Below are 22117 nucleotides of genomic sequence, written 5' to 3'. Positions count from 1 at the left end.
ACATCCTCCAAACCAAAATGACACTTTTCCATACTTAACCTCAGACGTGCTGTCCACAATTTTTTAAATATCTCTCTCAGCTGTGTTCCTCCATGAATTTGGGGCCACATTTATATTGTCTAGGTACACTAGACATCAGCAAGGCTTCACTCCCCTCAATATTCAATCCAACAATCACTGAAACATTGCAGGAGCATTCTTCAACCCAAATGGCATCCACCCATACCTCAGGGTACCGAAAATGCTGTCTTTGGTCAGTCCTCCGGAACCACCTTGAATTAATGGTATACACTTCTTAAGTCCATGGTACAGAAATTCTGGCACTACTCCAAGTTATTGTGGTCTCAGTGATGTTGGGTAAGGGGCATGCATCTATCGTGTCTTACTATTAAGATGACAGTAATCACAGCAGAACCTGTACTCCTGAGGACTTTCATAGACTTATTGGGCACAACCACAACTTCTGCCCCATGAACCATTGCTCTCTTCTATTATGCCATCAGACAGCTGCTAGACATCACTGGCAATGGGCCCCGAGGAAAAAACAAGTAGTCCAACTCCAACGATAACTCGTCCACTTGCACTCCCTTTAGGTGCTCCACCTTCTTATGTAATGCAGTCTTGGCAGTAGCACGTGGCTGCTCATGGTATACACTCTCTGTGTGTTCCAGAATGTCCAAACTTGTTACTAACTCAACTTTATCTGCTCAGTGCCAAAATTATCTAGATTTATGGGTACTACCTTCCCTCATCTCTCTCCTATACACTTACTATAGTCCTTTTACAAATACAGGCCATTGAATGTAACACATCATATTGACAGCTAAGTCTGGCTCCACACTCAGCCAGAACAACTTTTGATGCCACCTAACACAAAATCATGTGAATCAAGCCTTAGTGTATTTGTATGCGATTTAATCAGATTGCCCAATATTAAGACACACCTTGCAGCAGTTCTACGCTGGAAGCTGCTTCTCCTTGCTGGAATGTTTTCTCACTAATGAAAGTCAATTTTGGCATGATGTAGATACAAAAGGTCCAGTTCTAGGATCATGCTGTAACCCTTGCTTACATGAGGCATTATTTTCATGCACTACTTAACTGAACCACATCCACTTGAAAATCTGTCTCCACTTTCCCCAGTGACCTTACGTCATTATCTGCCATACCACACAACATACAGTATGGTGGGGTCTAACACTTCTGATACATTATAGTTGAGTTGACAGAAAGTGATCCCTGACAGCTGCAATAGGCTGAGTGTGTCAGCTTCATGCACCTATATCAACCATTAGTGTAATGTGATTTTCCAAACATCTGTATGGCAATACATCATCATTGTCATAGGTTTGTAGATGGCTGCTCTTTTTGCCTGCAACCATTAGCAATTCACATTTTAAAGCTGGCAACAGTGCTGGGAGCTATCAGGAATCTTCTTACACTGTCTCAATTATGAATCCCTACTAGCTACTTATCATGCACCTCATTGTCTTACAAAAATTTATACTTCTTGCCAGCTACAGCACATATTATTGCACATTCTGCCACTGCATATGTCCTTATTGCGTCTGAGTCTAATGGGAATGCCTTTCAGTGGACTTCGGGTTCCCTCCTGTATTTAATGGCTGCTTACTTTCTCCCTGTCTGCCCCTATTACCATTCTGCTGCTGTTACATATTACCTTTAGCCCACTGAGTCTGGCAGCACTGTCCTGTTCATCCACATCTTACACTGGCAGAGAACACAGATACACCTGTTGGCACATTGATCTCCTTACATTCCACTGCTCCTCTAGCAGCAGAATGGAGACCTTTAGAGCCCCAGTGCATACCCTTCTTGACATATCAGGTGGTAAGCCACTTAGGAAAAAGTTGAGCACTCTTTGCTCAGCTTTCCTCAACAAAATTTTATTTGCTTCATCATTCTCTCCAGTTCATATGTATGCACATTTACCCTCCTTATCGTACTGGCAAAATCACATAAGGCTTCCCTATTCCTCTTCATGCCAGTACTCAGTCACTCCCAAAAGAATCTTGCACTCTTGTGTTTCTTATACCTCTGCAGAGGCCCCGCTTCAATTGCTTAAATGTCTCTGCATTCCTCAGCGCCTCGGAACATCTTACAAACTTTTTTGCCACCTGTAATAACAGACTTTTTGATCAATGACTCATACCTGCCGTCATTGTCAGGTCCTACATGAGCAATAATGCATACTCAGACAACCCTCCAGAAAGGGGAATGATCAGGGTTCTTTTGGATGCAACTGTTATGAAGAGGAATAGGGAAGCCTTAGAGGATTTTGCGAGTAGGATAAGGAAGGCAAATGTCCATACAGATGAACTGGAGAGAACAATAAAGCAAATAAAATTCTGCTGCATAAAGCCAAACGAAGAGTGCTCAACCCAATCTTACTACCTGACATCAAGAAGGTTTGGCACAGGGACTCTAAGAGTCTCCTTTCTGCTGTTAGATGAACAATGGGATGTGAAGAGATCAATGTGCCAACTTTTGTATGTGATGGTTGCGGAATGTTCTCCTCAAATGTAAGAACTTGCAGGTGTGGATGGAAAGGACATATGCAGAGACAATGCCACTGGCCACAGCAAGATAAAGATAATATGTATCAGCAATGGAATTGTAATAAGGGTGGACAGTGAGGAAGTAAGCATCTGTTACACATGGGAGGGAACTTGAAGTCCACCAAAGGACAGTCCTGTTAAACTTAGATGCACTGAGTACATATGCAGAGGCAGAATGCGCAATAATAGATGCTGCAGGTGGCAAGAAGTATAAGTTTTGGTTGACATAGGGTGCATGATCAGCACCCAGCAGAGACCTATAGTCAAGATAGTGCAAGATGACTTTGGTCTGCTTTCAGATGTGGAATGCTAATGGCTGCAGGTGAAAACAATAGCTATATACAGATCTGTGACCACACTGATGCATTTCCATAGAGCCATTTACAAAATCACATTATGTTCCTGGGAGAAGTAGGTGCACAAAGCTGCCATTCCCAGCCCATCGCAACTGCCAGGGATCAACTTAATGCTAAGGTCATTGGGATCATTGGAGATAGATTATCAGGCAGAGGCAGTTCAGTGTAAACAGTGTGTGAAAATATTGTCTTATGTAAGTGAGGGTCACAGCATGATCCTAGGACTGGACTTCTTGTATCAACAGTGTGCCAAAATTGGCATTTGAAACATAGTCAGAAAATATTCCCACTAAAAGAAGCTGCTGCCAGTGTAGAACTGTCACGAAGTGTGTCTGTCACATTGGACAATACTATTAAACCATGTACAAAAACACAAAGTGTTGATTCACGTGACTCTGTGTCATGTGACACCAGAAAATTGCTGTGGATGAGTGTGAAGCCAGACTTATATGTCAATATGTTGTGTTTTATAGAACTGCTCAAAGGGAATGATACGTAGGTTCAGCAAGTTGTTTTGTTAAAAGGATTATTGCACACATACTGGAGAGATGACAGGAAGGTAGTACCCATGAATCTAGATAATTTTGGCACTGAGGAGGTGAAGTTGATGAAGGGAATGCTAGTAGCAACTTTGGACATTCTGGAGGAAGATGGTTGGTGCACAAAGAGTGTATACCATGAACAGCCATAGGCCACCACTTTTACTCTGCTAAATAAGATGGTGGAGAACCTAAAGGGAGAAGAAAGAGTGTGAGCGGAGCAGTTATTGCTGGAGTTTGAAGACTTGTGTTTTCCTTGGGGTCCATTTCCAGCAATGTCCAGCAGCTGTCTGATGGGATAATAGAAGGGAGCAATAGTCAGTCCATGGGGGTAGAAACTGTGGGTGTCCCTAAAAAGTCTACAGATTGTTCAAAGAAGTATAGGTTCTGCAGTGATTACTGTTAAATTAACAGTAAGACACCGATAGATGCATAGCCCTTACCCAACGTCATGCAGACTGTCGATAACTTGGGACAGTGCCAGTATTTCTGTACCATGAATTTATGAAGTGAATACCATCCATTTAAGGTGGTTCTGGAGGGCCAACCAGAAACAGCATTCTCAGAACCTTGTGGTCATTATCAGTATTTGGAGATGCCGTTTGCATTCAAGAATGCTACTGCAATATTTTCAGTGATTGTTGGATGGGAATTGAGGGAACTGAAGCCTTTACTAATGTTTACTTTGCCTGGATTCCTAGAGGCATGGAGGAACATAGGCAAGGACTGAGAGAGATATTTAAGGGAAAGAGGGGGTGAGGATGAATCTGAGATTGGTATAGGTGATAGAGTTCTAAAGCCAAGTAAAGAGCTGGTATCATTTTTTGCAGTCTTGAACTGTTATAGGAAATTTGTGAGGGGGTACACAGATAATAGTGGGACCACTCATTCAGCTGTTGAAGAAAGATACAAAATTTGTGTGGATGGAGGAAAGTAGGGGCACATTTGAAAAGTTGAAAAAAGTTTTAATTTCAAGTCCACTTTTAATTTTTCTGGATTTTCAGAAGGAGTTGTGAAGGATCTAACCATACCTTGAGTGTGTTTTGAGTCAAGAGATTAATGATGAGGAGCATCCTGTGGTTTACACATTGAGACAACTTAATAGAGCAGAGAAAAATTATTCTACCATGCAGAAAGAGATGCTTAGCCTCATAAATGGAGTCATGTGTTTTTGGTATTACTTGTATGGAAAGAAATTTAAAGTAGTGACTGACTATGGCACTCTGAAATGGTTTGTGGGGTTAAAAGACCTATCCGGCAGACTAACAAGGTGGGCCTTAAGACTCAATGAGTTTGACAAACTGGTGCACAACCCACAGATGAAACACTGAAATGTAGATACTTCGTGGAGAAAAATAGCTAGTAAAAGTACTGGGTCATAATCTTGCTAAATGGCAAGCACCACAGAACTCCTACAATGCCTGCAAGCTACACAAAATGCAACCACAGTTAAGCTTTTGTGGTGTTTTGTTGTGTAAGGTAACTAAGTTAGGGAAGTGGGTAATGGTGTTGGCTAAACTGAAGGAAGAAGTCCAGAGAGAGGTGCATGATCATGAGTTATCTGGTCACGGTGTGTGTACCGAAACTGAAGGATAGATGAGAGATATTGGTGGAATGTATAAAGAGAGATGTGCATCAGTGTGATAGAAATTGCGTGCAGGATTCATGGTTTGTTGACTTGAGTTATAAACAAATACCGTTAGGGAGACTGCCATTTGAAATGATTGTTGTGGATGTATTAGTATCGTTTAACTAGGCCCCAGCAGAGAACCATTTCATGTAGACAATAATATATCACTTTTCTTGGTACATGGAGAGAATTGCTATGCTGAACCAGCAAGCAGTTACAGTCTCAAAAGTAATGGTGAACTATTGGACACTTAAGTTTGGGTTGCCAGAGACAATAATTACAGACCAAGGGACAAATTTTGTGTCAGACTTGATGAAGGAAATATGTTGCTTGTTATGTGTGAAGATACTGAAGACTAGTCTGCTCCACCAACAATCAAATGGTATTATGGAACAGGTGCATCATACAATCGAAAGAATGCTAACCTTTCTACTGCTACAGATGTACACTTTGTATTCTGTGCTGACTAGGAGAGATGCCCAGTGGTGGGCTTGACTTTTTGAAACCATTTGCACAGTGATATTTGTTAAAATCCCAGTGATCACACCCCACAACCATTTACCCCAGTGGACCCTTGATTGATAATCGATGAAAAATAATTTTGGAATTTTGCATAATGCTCTACAGTTTGAAGATAGGAATGTAATATGGACTGGATGTGTAGGGTAATGATTAAGATACTGTCCTCACTGCAAGAAATTGTTGGTTTGAATCTTATCAAGTGCTTTGAAAATTTTTATTCTTAAATCTTTATTAAAATGATTAGATTCAAACCCACGATGTTTTACATGTGATGATTATATATATATATATATATATATATATATATATATATATATATATATATATATATATATATATATATATATATATATAAAACAGAAAGAAACTTCCACATGGGAAAAATATATTAAAAATAAAGATTCCAAGACTTACCAAGCGGGAAAGCGCCGGCAGACAGGCACATGAACAAAACACACAAACACACACACAGAATTACAAGCTTTCGCAACTGGCAGTTGTACGTATTATTGAGTATAATTAGGCAGGATAAAATGTATGGTAGATTACGGAAAAATGGAAGATGAATACAAAGTGGAACTTCTTGTACAAACGAAAAGAGAAAGTAAGACGATAGAGAAGATCGTATTATTGAGTATAATTAGGCAGGATAAAATGTATGGTAGATTACGGAAAAATGGAAGATGAATACAAAGTGGAACTTCTTGTACAAACGAAAAGAGAAAGTAAGACGATAGAGAAGATGAGTATAATTAGGCAGGATAAAATGTATGGTAGATTACGGAAAAATGGAAGATGAATACAAAGTGGAACTTCTTGTACAAACGAAAAGAGAAAGTAAGACGATAGAGAAGATAAGGCCTTTAAATATGTCTGCTTGTGTCTGTGTATGTGCGGATGGATATGTGTGTGTGTGTGTGCGAGTGTACACCTGTCCTTTTTTTCCCCTAAGGGAAGTCTTTCCGCTCCCGGGATTGGAATGACTCCTTACCCTCTCCCTTAAAACCCACATCCTTTCATTTTTCCCTCTCCTTCCCTCTTTCCTGACGAAGCAACTGCCAGTTGCGAAAGCTCGTAATTCTGTGTGTGTGTGTTTGTGTGTTTTGTTCATGTGCCTGTCTGCCGGCGCTTTCCCGCTTGGTAAGTCTTGGAATCTTTGTTTTTAATATATTTTTCCCATGTGGAAGTTTCTTTCTGTTTTATATATATATATATATATATATATATATGTGTGTGTGTGTGTGTGTGTGTGTGTGTGTGTGTGTGTGTGTGTGTGTGTGTGTGTGTGTCAGTTACTCGCAAATGAAGACCCACCAAGGTGAACTGTTATGAGATGTGATATCTGGGGCTTTAACCTATAGCACCATATACATGGTTTCGAAGAACCTACCCCACCACTGGGGAACTCTGCTTGTGTGTGCATCTTTGTTGCCGCTGTACTGCTTGCCTAACTCTGCTACTTGTTTTGAGAGGTGGCATTGAGGCCACTATTAAATACTCACTACCCAATTTTAAGAAAACTATTTGGTGAAAAAATTTGATGTTTGCACATATTACAGTCTGATACCTTCGCTTGATGAACGACAGAATTCCTTTATTCGTCATAATTAGAGTGCCAAATTGAATTAAGTCAAGCATTGCATGAAAGTTTGGCTTCCATTAATGATTAATACCAATTACTAGTCAATACCAAGTTCTCAGGTGTACTGTAAGGTCACATTTTGTGTATCCCACAATATTTCTTAAAGACAACTGCTTGACACCGTCAGTTGGTAGCTGCTCGTTACTGCCAGAAAGTAACAATTATGTATAGTAGTTGCCTCAAGGAAACACTGTGGGCTACACTAAACATGATCTGGTGATAGGCCCAAGAGCCATCTATTGTACATATTCAGTGAGGAAATGTGAGTAGTCACATTAATTATTGGCCTTTTTGTGGTTGTCTTTACACCTTTCCCACTAAAGTGTAGTTAACGTTAATTTTCATCCTTGCAGCTATCAGCTATGCCACATCTCAGCATAAACTAGCCACCTGTTGCTCAACTGAGCTGGAATACATTCATCTTGCATGTGAATCAATGTAGTCCTGCTGCTAACAAGCTACCTTATTCATATTCCTACACAAATTTTCCTTATGGTTTCTGGTTAAATGTCTCCAATGGGAAGAAGTAAGGGAAAGGTGTGGTTTTCTATTTTGGTTCTCTTTCTCTCTATCCATCTTCTTTTAATCCATCTTAGTAAGCATTTTGAACAGAAAAAAATATTCAGAAATTGGTTCAATGAATGTGGAACCTGGTAGTCGAGGAAGGCAGGTTTCGGTTATGATTGTGGATGGGGCCATAATCAGTTACTATTGGTTGCCTTTTACAATTACACATATTTATTTTAAAATGGTAATTCCAGACTCAGCAATAAATAAAGATATCACACATTATTAACAAAAGAATAAACAACTGTGTAATTAATAGTGCTTTCAGTGCGTCACAATTTACCAAATGAGCATAAAATACAGACACAGCAAATAATGTTTTAAAAACAAGCCATTGTGATCCCAATTAGAACTTTAAGGCATGTAACCACAGTCATGGCTGAAGACCTTTAACACCAAGTATGGCAATTATAAAAAAATATTTAACAAACACACTGTAAAACATAAAAAAATAGCAACGGTTAATTTAAAAAGACAGGCAACCGATCACCAAATAGGTGAGACAAAATGATGGTAAATTTGGTAGCACAACCATTTAAACCTGCTGTAACGCCAAGAATGGCAATGATGATTTAAAAGAAAAACATACAGTAAAACAACAAATACCACAGCAAAGGTTAATTTAAAAGGACAAGCAACTGATCACGAAACAGGTGAGACAAATGATGGTAAACTTGGTAGCACAATCATTTAAACCTTCTGTAATGCCAAGAATGGCAATTACATATTTTTTTTAGAAACATACAATAAAACAGCAAATACAATAATAAAACACAAGGGCCAGTCACAGATGGTGCACCAGGAATCAACCTCGGAGTATGTCCGGCAAAAAAACACTTTCACAAGTGGTGAGATAGGCAGCCAAGAGTTGCATTCACTTCACAAGATGGTAACTCAGACTAGTGCCAGTCTAACGAATGACTAATGATAATCTTGCTGAGGCTACCTGATATCCAATAAATCAAATGCAAGATGTAAAAATACTCCAAAGCCAGAACTGCTGTCTGGACTCCGTCCACAGAATACTGTGCTTAGAGCACCCAGAACAAGAAAGGAATCACTACCACCAGAGTAGGAGAATCACCAACTAACCTAAATCAAGAAATCTGTCAAAACTACACACCTCACTGGACAGCTGTGGCAAGGCCAGGAAACGTACACTGCCATTACTTACACTAACCCCTAGGGCAGGTAACTGGGGCATTAGCGGCCATGAGGTGGGAAAAATACTGCTGGTTGAACTTAACAAATAGTAACAAACTGAACCCAATAAATAGTAATTAGAAGTTCAGGAAAGCTAATCAGATCCGCCTTCGCCAAGCACTCCACTCACTGCTCTTCACCTCGGAACACTACGAGCAGCAATACAAACCCAAGTCACTGGAGAATCGGAAGATCACACAATGGTGGAGGTTTCTCTACTTGAATCCAAATGCACTCAACTTAAAGCTTGCACGATCCAGTTTACGATGAGGTTGTGCACCCTTGTGACCACAGGCCTTCGATCCGGCATTCTATGCGCACCACCAGCGGTCTCGGCACTGCGCAGACCTGGCTCCTCCTGAGTCTCCAACCGAACTGTCACTGACTCAACCTGGAAGAAGCGTGATGTTGCCCCAAAGATAGGGCCAATGTTACTACATATCGATAACTGCCGCTGCTGCCACTAGTGGACAGGCAACGCTTGCAAAACCAAGTGGCACCAGTCAGTACAAGAAGAAGACAAACAATTGCAACCATGTCAACTGTAGGACATGGTCTGGCCTCCAGCAGAGGACGGAAACCAACAAACAGCATCAACACGAGCCGCAGCATGGCTCAGAATGTTAGTAAGTGACCTCCTTGATGATGAATTACACTTGCTTAGGATTTTTTTGATGTGATGTGCAGTTAGATTTAAGTTTTAATTCCACCTTAAATCACTCCAGACATTTGGAAACTTGATGGTTGTGACTACTCACATAGACAAACAGTATCTGTTTTTTTCTATTTATGCATATTACATTACATTTATTAATGTTTAAGATCAGTTGGCTATTTTTTGGTCTCTCAATTGATGTGAACTTATTTTGGTGTGTCTTTAACTTAGACATTAGGATTTCATGCATGGAATTCTTCTCTGATGCAAGCATGAAAGTAGTTCTGTGATGTACACATAAACATGCTACATTTTGATCAGCTGCAGCTTGTTTGCTGATAGAAAGACAGTTCATAATTTGACTCCATATTGGCCCACCATTTTCACCGATGATGTGAAAAGTGCCATAAGCCTTGTAAATTTACATTTCTATTGACCACTAACTTAAATTATTGTGGAATTGGGAAAGCAAGGGAAGGAATAGTTTTTTGAGTAGGCTAGTTTTTATCAGTCAGACATGGAACATTCCGTATTTTATGCATTTGTGTGCATGTGTATGGTATTCTTTAGTAAACCTCCAATATTTTTGCAACCGTTTATTTTGCAACCTAATTTTAATGTTCTTGATAATTAATTTTTGTGATGAAATCTATTTTCAAGTGTCCTTTTCATTTTCTCTTACATGCTTGCTAGTGACAACACAGTTTTGTAGCCCAATCCAAACAGCAATGATGAGAGTGATACCTCCATAAATTTGTAGTCTTTCAGACGAAATATTTTAACAGAAGTATCTGAGATCTATGAAAATAAATACTGACATGTTCTGAAAGAGGCTTCTTAATTTATTTCCAAAGTTAATATCTATGACTGTGTTAATTACAGTATATGAAGAACATTCAATCAGTCTCATGGAAAGTCCTATCATGGACTTTGTTACATAAAATGTACTGAAATGAAAATATTTAGTTATAATAATTGTGTCCGAGTGTGCAACTATCTCGCTACAAAGTATGAAAAAGGGCATAATGGCAAGATACTTCAAGGAAATATATAAAGTAAGCTAACATTTCTATTACAGTGACACATATTTGTGCCTTGAAGGCTATTGTATTTTCCTAAAAATTCAGAGGAATATCTGGTCTTACAAATATGTGTCAGTAGTACCCACTCTAATTACAGCTCAAGAAGTTCAATTCATATTGAGAATTTTGAACTATTTCAACCAAAATCTGATATTTTTGACACATTCTCTTAGCAAACTATTTGATATAGCTTCAACTGTAATATTTCATTGATGTCTCCTGTACATTAACCAAATTATTTAGACTGTGTAATTATGAGACTAATAAATCACAATACACAATTTTTTTCCAGATACCACATTCTGCTGTGCACTTTGCTATCAAACGCTGCTGGGAATATATTAGTGCAAGGTCACATGAAGATATTGATAAAGATGAACCAATAACTATTTGGGACCACCAGTGGGATCAATATCTGACTTGGTATTATTTGCTTATGGATGAAACAACTTTGTTGTGTAATGACAAGGAAACTCCACTCAAGGTGAAAAGCTAATTTTTATTTCTTTCACGCAACTTTTTTACAATTAACTTTTCCTGTGTGATAACACAAAGAAAAGTATCTGAAATGTGATGAAGTGACCCCACAGTAGTATGAGACACAACATTAAATACAACAGTGAATATTGGTTGAATGTTGGCACTCTTCTTATATATGAAATAAATCTGTGGGTAGAAGTCATTACCAAAGTATGCCTGATTTAATTGTAGAATATTGTGTATATCTAGATAACAGCTTTGACTACATAAAATTTTTATTATAAAATATTCCTTGATATAGCTTTGTGGCATAAATCTGTAATTAGTTCCAGTATTCTCAAAGCAAGACTGAAAAATCCAAAATCACAGTTAAATCCTTTCCTGGTGTTTTACCTTATTCGTTAGATAAATGATGATGTTCTTCCCTGCACTGGATAATTGTTCCCAATAAATACTACTAGTGTCACAAATTAAGTGGGCTTGTATTAAAAATGAATGTACATTTTCTATTCCAAGAACACGTAACTTTATCACATGGAAAAGCATAAACACATGAGAGACAAAATACCTACAACAGGCAACACAAAAGTGGTCGGTAGAGCATTGCGCTCTGGCCTGTATAGTTATTAGTGCTAACAGGGGGTGCAGCCAGCAGGCTACACATGCAACTGCTGTTGTACTAGCAGGGTGAATGGCCTCTGGTGGTCAAATCAAGCACACACTTCATGGGTGAACTTTGAAGTGGCGAACACAAAAATTTGGTGGTTACATGCACTCCTCTTTCTTTGCGAAAAAGTGAGTACTGTGCTCACATCCATTTCTTCTGTCATCAACATTGGTTGTTGAACAATGCAACATCCTGCCAGTGGTGCATAGGGTCAGAAGTGATGTCAGCATGGACAGGTACAGTGCCCATCCCCCTGTGAAATACCATATGGTAGGACAGCTTCCGTTTCCATGTTCAAGTCCAACCCTGTTGCAGGAGGCTGTGGTGAAACCAGTTGAGCAGGCAATGCTGACTGTTATGGAGGTTGTGGTGAAGGCATCGGCTACAACAGCATGGGGCCAGGGTCCCGCTTTGGCCCCTGACAGCTGGAGGAGGCAACCGCAACAGAGGAGAAAGTTGGGAAGGCATCTGCAGCAGCAATGGAGAAGGCAAGGGCACCAGCTGCGATGTAGGAGATGGCCAGGTCATAGATGACCAAAGTGTCACAATGCCCTCCCTTCAGTGGTGCAGACAACATAAAGGCATCAGTCATGATGACTCTCAATTACAGTTGCCACCTATTTCAGCTGATGGCCAAAACTGTGAGCCTAGACAGGTGTCAACGGATGTACTGGCGTCAGTTGAAGAAGATGTAGCAGAGTGCAGGGCTGTTGGCCATGCAACAACTCTGCAGGACTCTTATTTCCAACAGGGGTAAGCCTATAAGAACTGAGGAACTGGTCAAGAACCACTTCCGGTGACAAATTCAAAATGCATTTTTTCATCTGAGTCTTAAATGTTCATACTAGCCATTCTGCTTCCCCATTTGGCTGAGAGTGGAATGGAGGAGTCATGATATGGTGAACACAGCTTTTTTTTACAAAAATCATCTAATTGTTGAGATATGAACTGGAGGTCATTGCTTGTAACTAACATATATGGAAGGACTTCCGTTGCAAAAATTTTTGACAGAGCTGAAATTGTTGTTGCTGCAGAAATCAGCAAACCATCAGACATGTGCAGAAACTTATAAAATGCATCAGTTGCAACAAGCCAGCAAACATTTAAAAAAGGTTCCACAAAATGTACATGAATTCATTTCCAAGGCCACTTTGGAGCACGCCATGGTGATAAAGATACACGAGGGGCTGCCAGATGGGTGACATACTGTGGGCAGACTGCAACAACTAGTGCAATTTCCCCATCAATGCCTGGACAAAGAACATGTCTGCATGTTAATACTTTTGTACATGACTCACCCCAGTGGTCCACATGTAATAAACACTTAATCTCACACCAAAGCGCGGGTGAGACTAAAACCCGGGGAACTATGTCCTCTGTCCCTAGCAGAAAGACAACTTTGTAATGCAAAATAATTTCTTAAAGGATCAGAAGCATGGCCTGAAAGTTTGTGCAGCCAGCTGTGTCACTCAAAAGAAACAACTTTACTTAAAACAGAATCCATGACTATTGGAGCTGCAGTTCTAGTGCTAGTAACAGGAAAATCATCAACAGCATTTTGATCTTCAACATCTGAGTGACAACAAAGCAATTCCTCTTTACCAGGCTCTGAGTCTGGATCAGTCAGTAAACGTGACAAGACATCAGCATTTGCATGTTGCACCATATGTTGAAAATATATCTCGTAAATGTATCACGACAGGAAAAGAGCCCACCACTCTAAGTAATGTGGGCTTTGTCCAGCAAGGATGCGGAATGATTAAAAAGATACACCACTGGTTTATGGTCTGTGATCAGGTGAAACTTAGACAAATGTAGAAAAACATGAACTTTTTAGAGCATATGTGATTGCTGAAGCTTCATTCTCAATCTGAGAATAACACTGTTGTGCTGAATTAAAGGTTTTAGAGGAATGTGCAGTGGGGTGTTGTGATCTATCCACTTACTTATGAACAAGAACTGCACCAAGGCTGCACTGAGATATGTCCATGTCTAGCACAAGGTGCTGGCCTAGCTGAAAAGTGACCAAATGAGGAGTCAGTTGCAGCTTAGATTTCAACATCTTGAATGCCCTATCACAGGCTGGGGACCAGTGGAATGTCACATCTTTATGTAATAATACATGGAGTGGTTGTGCCACAGCAGCAATGTCTAGTATGAATTTGAGGTAGTACACAGTTTTGCCTAAAATGCATGTAATTCCTTGATAGACATGGGGTTTGGCAATATGGGAGTAGCATCAATATGTTAACACCATGGTGTAATACTAGCATGCAACACTTCAGAACCCAATTAAACAATAGATGTTCAGAAAAACTTTATCTTGTCCAAATTTCACTTTACCCCTGCAGACAGAAAAACAGAAAATAGAGCACAGAGGTTCTGCAGATTTCTCTCTGTAGAGGTGCCAGACACTATTGTGTTATCTAAGAAGTTAATGCAGCATGGAACTGATGGAATAAGTCCTCTAAAAAGCATTGAAAATAGTTGGTGTGCTTGCTATGCTAAAAGGCAAATGCTGGTATTGATATTGATAAAGCCCAAATGATGTATTGATAACTAGAAGGTGTTTAGATATCATTTGTAATGGCAGTATGTATCTCTCACATCACTCTTTGTAAAATAATGACCCCCCCCAATAATTTTGCTGACAGCTTATCAAGGCACTGAACATGATAAGCATCAATGATTGACTGTGAATTAACCAATTTTTTAAAATTACCGCAGAGGTGTAATTTACTTGTAGGTTTTTTTACTATCACTAGTGATGTTGACCATTCACTGGAAGAAATAGGTCAAACAATATCAAGGAGTTGGAGACAATCTAATTCTGACTTTATATGATCCTGTAAAGTTACTGGTACAGGGTGGATCTTTAAGAAACGGAGGCACGCATATTGTTTTTTTGCAATATGAGCTTGAAATTCTGTTGCACAGTCCAGTTCTGGAGAAAATAAACCAGGTTCCTGTTTATGAAGAGTCTTGACAAGTTCTGGTTTTGAATATTCCTTTTGGTCTCTATCAATGTTTGTGCCTTCACTTTGGTGTGGCTAGCGCTGCTGCTATTTTGCAACAAGTTTTAGAGCAATTGACTATGCCTGTCCTGGGTTGCATTAATTATCTGGATGATATTGTTGTCACAGGCTCCTCCACTGCAGATTGCTTGCAGAATTTGCGTACTTTGTTTTCTGTTTTAGTCTGTGGGCTTATGGTGTAATGTGATGAAATGTTAGTTTTTTTAACCTTCTGTTGTTTGTTTGGTGTTCATGGTCTTGCAGGATGTGGTTTGCCCTGTGCCGGACCCCCCTCCCCCCACCTCCACTGTGATATCTGTGCCTCACCCCTTGTCCACAAAGAAGCTTCAGGGCTTTGTAGGGAAGATAGCCTACTACCATAAATTCCTGCTGGGGCACGCCTTGTTACCCAAGAATGTAAGTTTTGCTGAAGTCCACATTGTGAACATGATTTTCAAATCTTGAAATCCAAACTACTCTTGGCCCCTTGTTTAGCTACATTCTCTTGGAACCAGCACATAGTTTTGGTGACTGATGCTTTACAGTGTGGCCTCAGCATGGTCCTTGCACACAGGTATGCTGATGGCTCTGAATGATCTGTTGCTTTTGCCTCTAAATCTCTCACTCCAGCCCTAAAGCATTACTCTCATGTGGAAAAAGAGGCTCTTGCATAGTCTAGGCTCTCCAGAAATTTAACTTTTTTATTTTTTATTTTTTATGGCTCCAATTTGCATCTTATTGTTGACCATAAACCCCTTGTTTAACCCTCACACTTCCTTGCTTGACAAGGCAGAACATTGCCTCCAATGCTGGGTGCTGTTCTTGTCTCACTACAATTATGAAATAAATTTTCAACTCACATCTAAACACACCAATGAGGATGCCTTGTCCCTTCCTGTACATCCTGTTTCTGACTTTGATCATGAAGAATTACTTTTCTTCCATCTTGATACTGAAATTCAGGCCACAGTCAAGGGTTTCCCAATCATGAGCTCACATATAGCAGCTGCTGTTGCTGCAGACCAAGTACTCTGGCAGGTGGTTTGGTTTGTTCAACAGGGCTTGCCAGATAAACCATTGGGTTGGGTTTTGAACCCTCCACACAACTATTTTTCCTTATGGTACTATCTCTCTGTTTTTGGCAGAGTTTTTCTGTTGTCCATGGAAGATCTCTCTCCCAGAGTAGTCATTCCTATCACATTGTGGCACAAGGTTCATCCACCAAGGACGTTGGGGAGTTTTGTGCAGTAAAGTGTTAGCTATGAGACAAGCTTTTTGGCCAGGGATTGATAGCAACATTGTCCATTTCATCACAGCTTGTTACCAATGTGTCCAACAACAAGTGGCTCCCAGGGTCTCCTCTTGATTCCTATTGGCTCTTGGTTGTGGATGCGTTTTCTCAGTTTCCTTACATTCTCCGGTGCCCATCGACATTGGCTGAGGTCACAATTTGTACACTTTTATGGTTTTTTTTTCTATTGAGGGGTTGCCTTGTGCCTTAGTTTCTGATAATGGGCCTCAGTTCGTTTCTCACACCTTTCAATTGTTTTGTTCCCATCATGGTATCTATCATGCTACAGCTCTGCCATTCCATCCTCAATCAAATGGTGAGGCAAAATGACAAACGCATACGTTCAAGTCCCAAAAGAAAATGTTCATTGTGGATTCTTTGGCGGATCATGCCCTTCTCCATTTTCTGAGTAGCTGTCACTTTGCACCTATGGGGGAGCTTCGCGCTGGGTTCACTGAGATGGGTGTGAGGGTTTAGTCACTGGCTCAAGTGGATACCGGCTACTGTGTCTACCACCGGGGACACCATCTGTGTGATGTGTATATAGCCAATGGGCTGGTGGCATGTCATCTTGATCAGTTTCACCCCTGCTAACTACCAGTTTATGAGTGCAAACCCTCTCACTGCAGCCCACCCCACTGCCCTCTACCTCAAGCTCATCATTTCCTGCTGTGGAGGTGCCCCTATCCCATTGGCTGCGTGTGCAATGTCCTGGGGTTCCAGCTTCCTGGCACTGGGCGCTGGTCTGTCTCTGGCCTCGAATCAGTTGCTTCAGCCTGCTGTTCTGGTAAGGCGCTTCCACCTCCCACCCCACCCCACTCCCCTCTACATTCTCACATTAGCTGTCATCAGCAGTGGGTCCGGCACTGCTGCATCTGCACTAGGACCTGCCTGCTGATGATGACATCATCAGACACCGCACAGGCCTGCCAGCTTCGGGTGAACCCACCCATCCCCAATGCTTTTCCGGCCCTGTACTCCAGTGCCCACCATCTACATCTACATCTACATTTATACTCCACAAGCCACCCATCGGTGTGTGGCGGAGGGCACTTTACTTGCCACTGTCATTACCTCCCTTTCCTGTTCCAGTTGCGTATGGTTTGCGGGAAGAACGACTGTCGGAAAGCCTCCGTGCGTCCTCGAATCTCTCTAATTTTACATTTGTGATCTCCTCGGGAAGTATTAGTAGGGGGAAGCAATATATTCGACATCTCATCCAAAAATGCACCCTCTCAAAACGTGGTCAGCAAGCTACACTGTGATGCAGAGGGCCTCTCTTGTAGAGTCTGCCACTTGAGTTTGCTAAACATCTCCGTAACGCTATCATGCTTATCAAATAACCCGGTGATGAAACATGCTGTTCTTCTTTGGATCTTCTCTATCTCCTTTGTCAACCCGACCTGGTACGGATCCCACACTGATGAGCAATACTCAAGTATAGGTCGAACGAGTGCTTTGTAGGCCACCTCCTTTGTTCATGGACTACATTTTCTAAGGGCGCTCCCAATGAATCTCAACCTGGCACCTGCCTTACCAACAATTAATTTAATATGATCATTCCACTTCAAATCATTCCACACACATACTCCCACGTATTTTACAGAAGTAACTGCTACCAGTGTTTGTTTCCCTGTCATACAATAAAGGATTTGTTTCGCTATCATACAATAAAGGAACCTCCTTTCTATGTATTCAAAATACATTACATTTGGCTATGTTAAGAGTCAGTTGCCGCTCCCTGCACCAAGTGCCTGTCTGCTGCAGCTCTTCCTGCATTTCACTGCAATTTTCCAATGCTGCAACTTCTCTGTATACTACAGCATCATCCTTGAAAAGACGCATGGAACTTCTGACACTATCTACTAGGCCATTTATATATATTGCGAAAAGCAACACTCCCCTGTGGCACACCAGAGGTTACTTTAATGTCTGTAGATGTCTCTCCATTGAGAAGAACATTCTGTGTTCTATTTGCTAAAAATTCTTCAGTCCAGCCACACAGCTGGTCTGATATTCCATAGGCTCTTACTTTGTTTATCAGGCGACAGTGCAGAACTGTATCGAACGCTTTCCGGAAGTCAAGGAAAATGGCATCTACCTGGGGGCCTGTATCTAATATTTTCTGGGTCTCATGAACAAATAAAGCGAGTTGGGTCTCACACAATCGCTGTTTCTGGAATCCATGTTGATTCCTACATAGTAGATTCTGGGTTTCCAGAAATGACATGATATGCGAGCAAAAAACGTGTTCTAAAATTCTACAACAGATCGATGCCAGAGATATAGGTCTATAGTTTTCTGCATCTGCTCGACAACACTTCTTGAAGACTGGGACTACCTGTGTTCTTTTCCAATCATTTGGAACCTTCCGTTCCTGTAGAGACTTGCGGTACACGGCTGTTAGAAGTGGGGCAAGTTCTTTCGCATGCTCTGTGTAGAATCGAATTGGTATCCTGTCAGGTCCAGTGGACTTTCCTCTGTTGAGTGATTTCAGTTGCTTTTCCATTCCTTGGACACTTATTTCGATGTCAGCCATTTTTCTGTTTGTGCGAGGATTTAGAGAAGGAACTGCAGTGTAGTCTTCCCCTGTGAGACAGCTTTGGAAAAAAGGAGTTTAGTATTTCAGCTTTACGCGTGTCATCCTCTGTTTCAATGCCATCATCATCCCAGAGTGTCTGGATATGCTGTTTCAAGCCACTTACTTATTTAATGTAAGACCAGAACTTCCTAGGATTTTCTGTCAATTCAGTACATAGAATTTTACTTTCGAATTCACTGAACGCTTCACATATAGCCCTCCTTATGCTAACTTTTACATCGTTTAGCTTCTGTTTGTTTGAGTGGTTTTGGCTGTGTTTAAACTTGCAGTGAAGCTCTCTTAGATTTCACAGTAAGTACCACTCTGGTATTACAACAGTAAAACAACAGTCTCAGTGTGGAGTGAAAGGTGTGCCAAAGCAAGCTGGGATACTTTTACTTCCGTCCTTGTTTTGCCATCTGCCTCCTTAAAATTCATTCTTTCACTTTTAACTAATCACCATTAACATACATGAGTGTGATATGCATTGCCCTCAGTTTTAAATAATATAATGCCAGATCTAATTTTGTGCTTAATTTTAGGTATGTAATTGATATTTTAATTTATTTTGACTATTTATAGTTAATATCTTTTGTTATAGGGTGAAATCAGTAATTGTTTTGTAACTTAGATTCTAACAAATATAAATTTTGTACTAATTATAAACATTTGGAAGACAAAATACTAGTAACCTTAAAATTTGGCTCTGTTTGAAAACATGTTAGTAAAGCCAGTCCTTAATTAATTTCAAAGTAATTAGCAGTTTTGTCAAAAGTATTGTTTGCTTAACAATATTTATTAATTTCATCATTTAAACAAATAATTTGGATTAAACTTAGTAGTAGAAGAAACAGTTAAAAAGAACCAGTTTTTGATATATTCAGTTAATTTAATGAGTTAAGTTTTAATTGTAATTTCTGTAAATTAAACATCGAACAATGCGTAGTTTCAGCACCTGTTATTGTAAGTATGTATAAGGGCCCAATTTTTGATCCTGAGACAGTCAGCCCATGGCCAAACAATGTGTAGTTTCATCACCTATTATTGTAAGTATATATAAGGGCCGATTTTTGGTCCTGAGACAGTCAGTCCACGGCTGAGTTTCAGGCAAGAAACCTGTGTTGGTTAGAGCAACAACAATTCATCAACTTAACTGTAAAATAAGTGTAACAAAAAGAGGCCATGTGTCAAAACAATGACAGTGTCTGTTAAATTTATTTGAAAGACTGTGAACTGTGTGGTTAGGTTGTTACTGCTCGTAGATGTTCAACGGTAAACTATTGTAGCAGTATGTGGATGTTCACCTGCAAACTTGTTAATGAGGCTTACCAAAAGTTAAACTATAGTGCACTGGCCATATAACTGTGTAATACTGTGGGGTTGTGAACAGTGAAAGTAAAGAACTGTGTCAGCTACGTCATTCACAGTAGGCAGTACTGTACTATTATTTCAGCCAGTATGACAATGAAGTATGTTGACACCGAGGACAATAAATGAAGAAATAAAGCATGTGAATGTCACATAGAGCTGGAGTTAGCTGTCATGTGTTTATTGATTCTTATATTTAGAACAAGTGAACAGCATTTATTATAACAATGGCAAACCAAATTAATGGTAACAAAATTGTGAGAAACCACAAAAGTGAACTCTGTCTTTAAACTTTAATAACACACTTTCTTTTACTTTAAGAAGAACTAAACAGTGAGCAATTCATTTGCAGCCTAAGTAATATATTACACAGAAGCTATATAATGCTACATAATGAAACAAGGTACAATACAAAGCAACACTACAAAACCATCTCAGTTCAGAACAGTAATGAGTTCTGTCAGTGACTTCATTGGTACCAGTCTGAGGACTGGCAGAAGTAACAATGAGCACAGTCATTAACAAGAAGTAACATGTGTATAACTCAACTTACAGCAAGCCTGTGCTTGAACATCCACATCATCAAAACACTTTGATGCATTCCCACGACAATCAACTGCAGTTCAATGAAGTCCAACTTGTATATTTCACACAGCAGATGTAGCAGACCACCTTGTCGTCTGAAGTTACACCAGCTTGCAAAGAGCACGCTTTCACAAGTAGTTGCCTTGATGTACAGTAGTCCACCATAGACATATGAATTCCCATCTCTGGTAGGCCATGCTTCACAAAAACTAAGACCAGATTGTGAAATTAAGATCTGAAATCCATTCCTCTCAAATTTAAACCCACTGTCTTGACTACTACACTGCTACAGTCAGCTAAAACATTTATAGATTGGATTTCTAGATCACTTTAGTTACTGATTTCATTTCAATTAAAATAGTGTCTCTTAATATTGTACTGGCTCATTCTCTGTTTCTTGTTTGTTTTCAGACACTATATGCAACGGCTAAGACAATGCTCATAAAAATTCGAAAATTTTGGCCACAGATTGATCTTGATGGAATGAATAATATATGGATACTAAAACCAGGAAATAAATGTCGAGGCAGAGGAATTCAACTGGTTAATAGGTTAGAGTCTGTACTGCACAAAATAAATCCAGCTGTCATGAAAGAAAGCAGATATGTGGTTCAAAAGTACATAGGTATGTTAATATATTACAAACATAACTGCTACAAAAAACTACACCTCTTATTAGATACTGGAAAACGAAAAGAAAACAACACTCACTATAAAGAAAACAAAAATTTTCAAGTAGCATATGACAAATGAAAGTTCTTTCAATCTATATTTAGACTCAATATCTGGAAACACATGTGGATATAATATCTTATCTGACAGGTTTATAGGTAAGAAAAGTCTACACTATTTTTGGTTTTTCATGATTCCTTCAATTACAATAAATTATTTCATGCATGCATGAACATGAAAGTTATTATCAGTAGGTGTACACAATAAATCATTCAGAACATGACATTCCAAGCCAAATTTCCAGTTTACACAATTTACAGCTTTCTGAGAACATTGTAAACCTGAGAAGAATAATTTTATAATAATATACCACTTAATGATAGTATTAAGATGTAACATGATTATTGCTTTAATATTTGTTGTTTTTGTTGTTAAAACAATGCAGCTCAGAAAGTGGCCAAGTAGTTAACATACAATGCAGTGAGCATTAACAGAAAGTGTGTTGTGGAAAAATGGAAATTTCACATGAATGTTTTTAGTTGATGATTTTTTCATGAATTTCATATTAATCATCTCCAGAAATACTGCTTACTACAAGTTTGCATGATTTATCCATGGTCGTGCTTCCATGACAAATTAGTAAAGGGTGACAAAAATCTGCTGTCATTAAAAAATGCCATTTGC

The 22117-nt window shown here is 39.7% G+C and overlaps 1 protein-coding gene across 1 annotated transcript in view; it reads left to right on the top strand.

Annotated features, from left to right (window-relative positions):
- Nucleotides 1–22117, top strand: part of LOC126336664 (tubulin glycylase 3A-like) — a 153262-nt gene that overhangs the window by 56194 nt on the left and 74951 nt on the right. Inside the window, exons 5-6 of the mRNA XM_050000611.1 lie at nucleotides 11068–11259; nucleotides 21173–21386. Coding sequence (XP_049856568.1) covers nucleotides 11068–11259; nucleotides 21173–21386 — 406 coding nt within the window. The remainder of the gene's footprint in view (nucleotides 1–11067; nucleotides 11260–21172; nucleotides 21387–22117) is intronic.

This window comes from Schistocerca gregaria, chromosome 2 (assembly GCF_023897955.1).
Source record: "Schistocerca gregaria isolate iqSchGreg1 chromosome 2, iqSchGreg1.2, whole genome shotgun sequence".
Lineage (NCBI taxonomy): Eukaryota > Metazoa > Arthropoda > Insecta > Orthoptera > Acrididae > Schistocerca > Schistocerca gregaria.
Note: the sequence above shows the minus strand (reverse complement) of the source record. Positions and strands in the feature narration are given on the sequence as shown.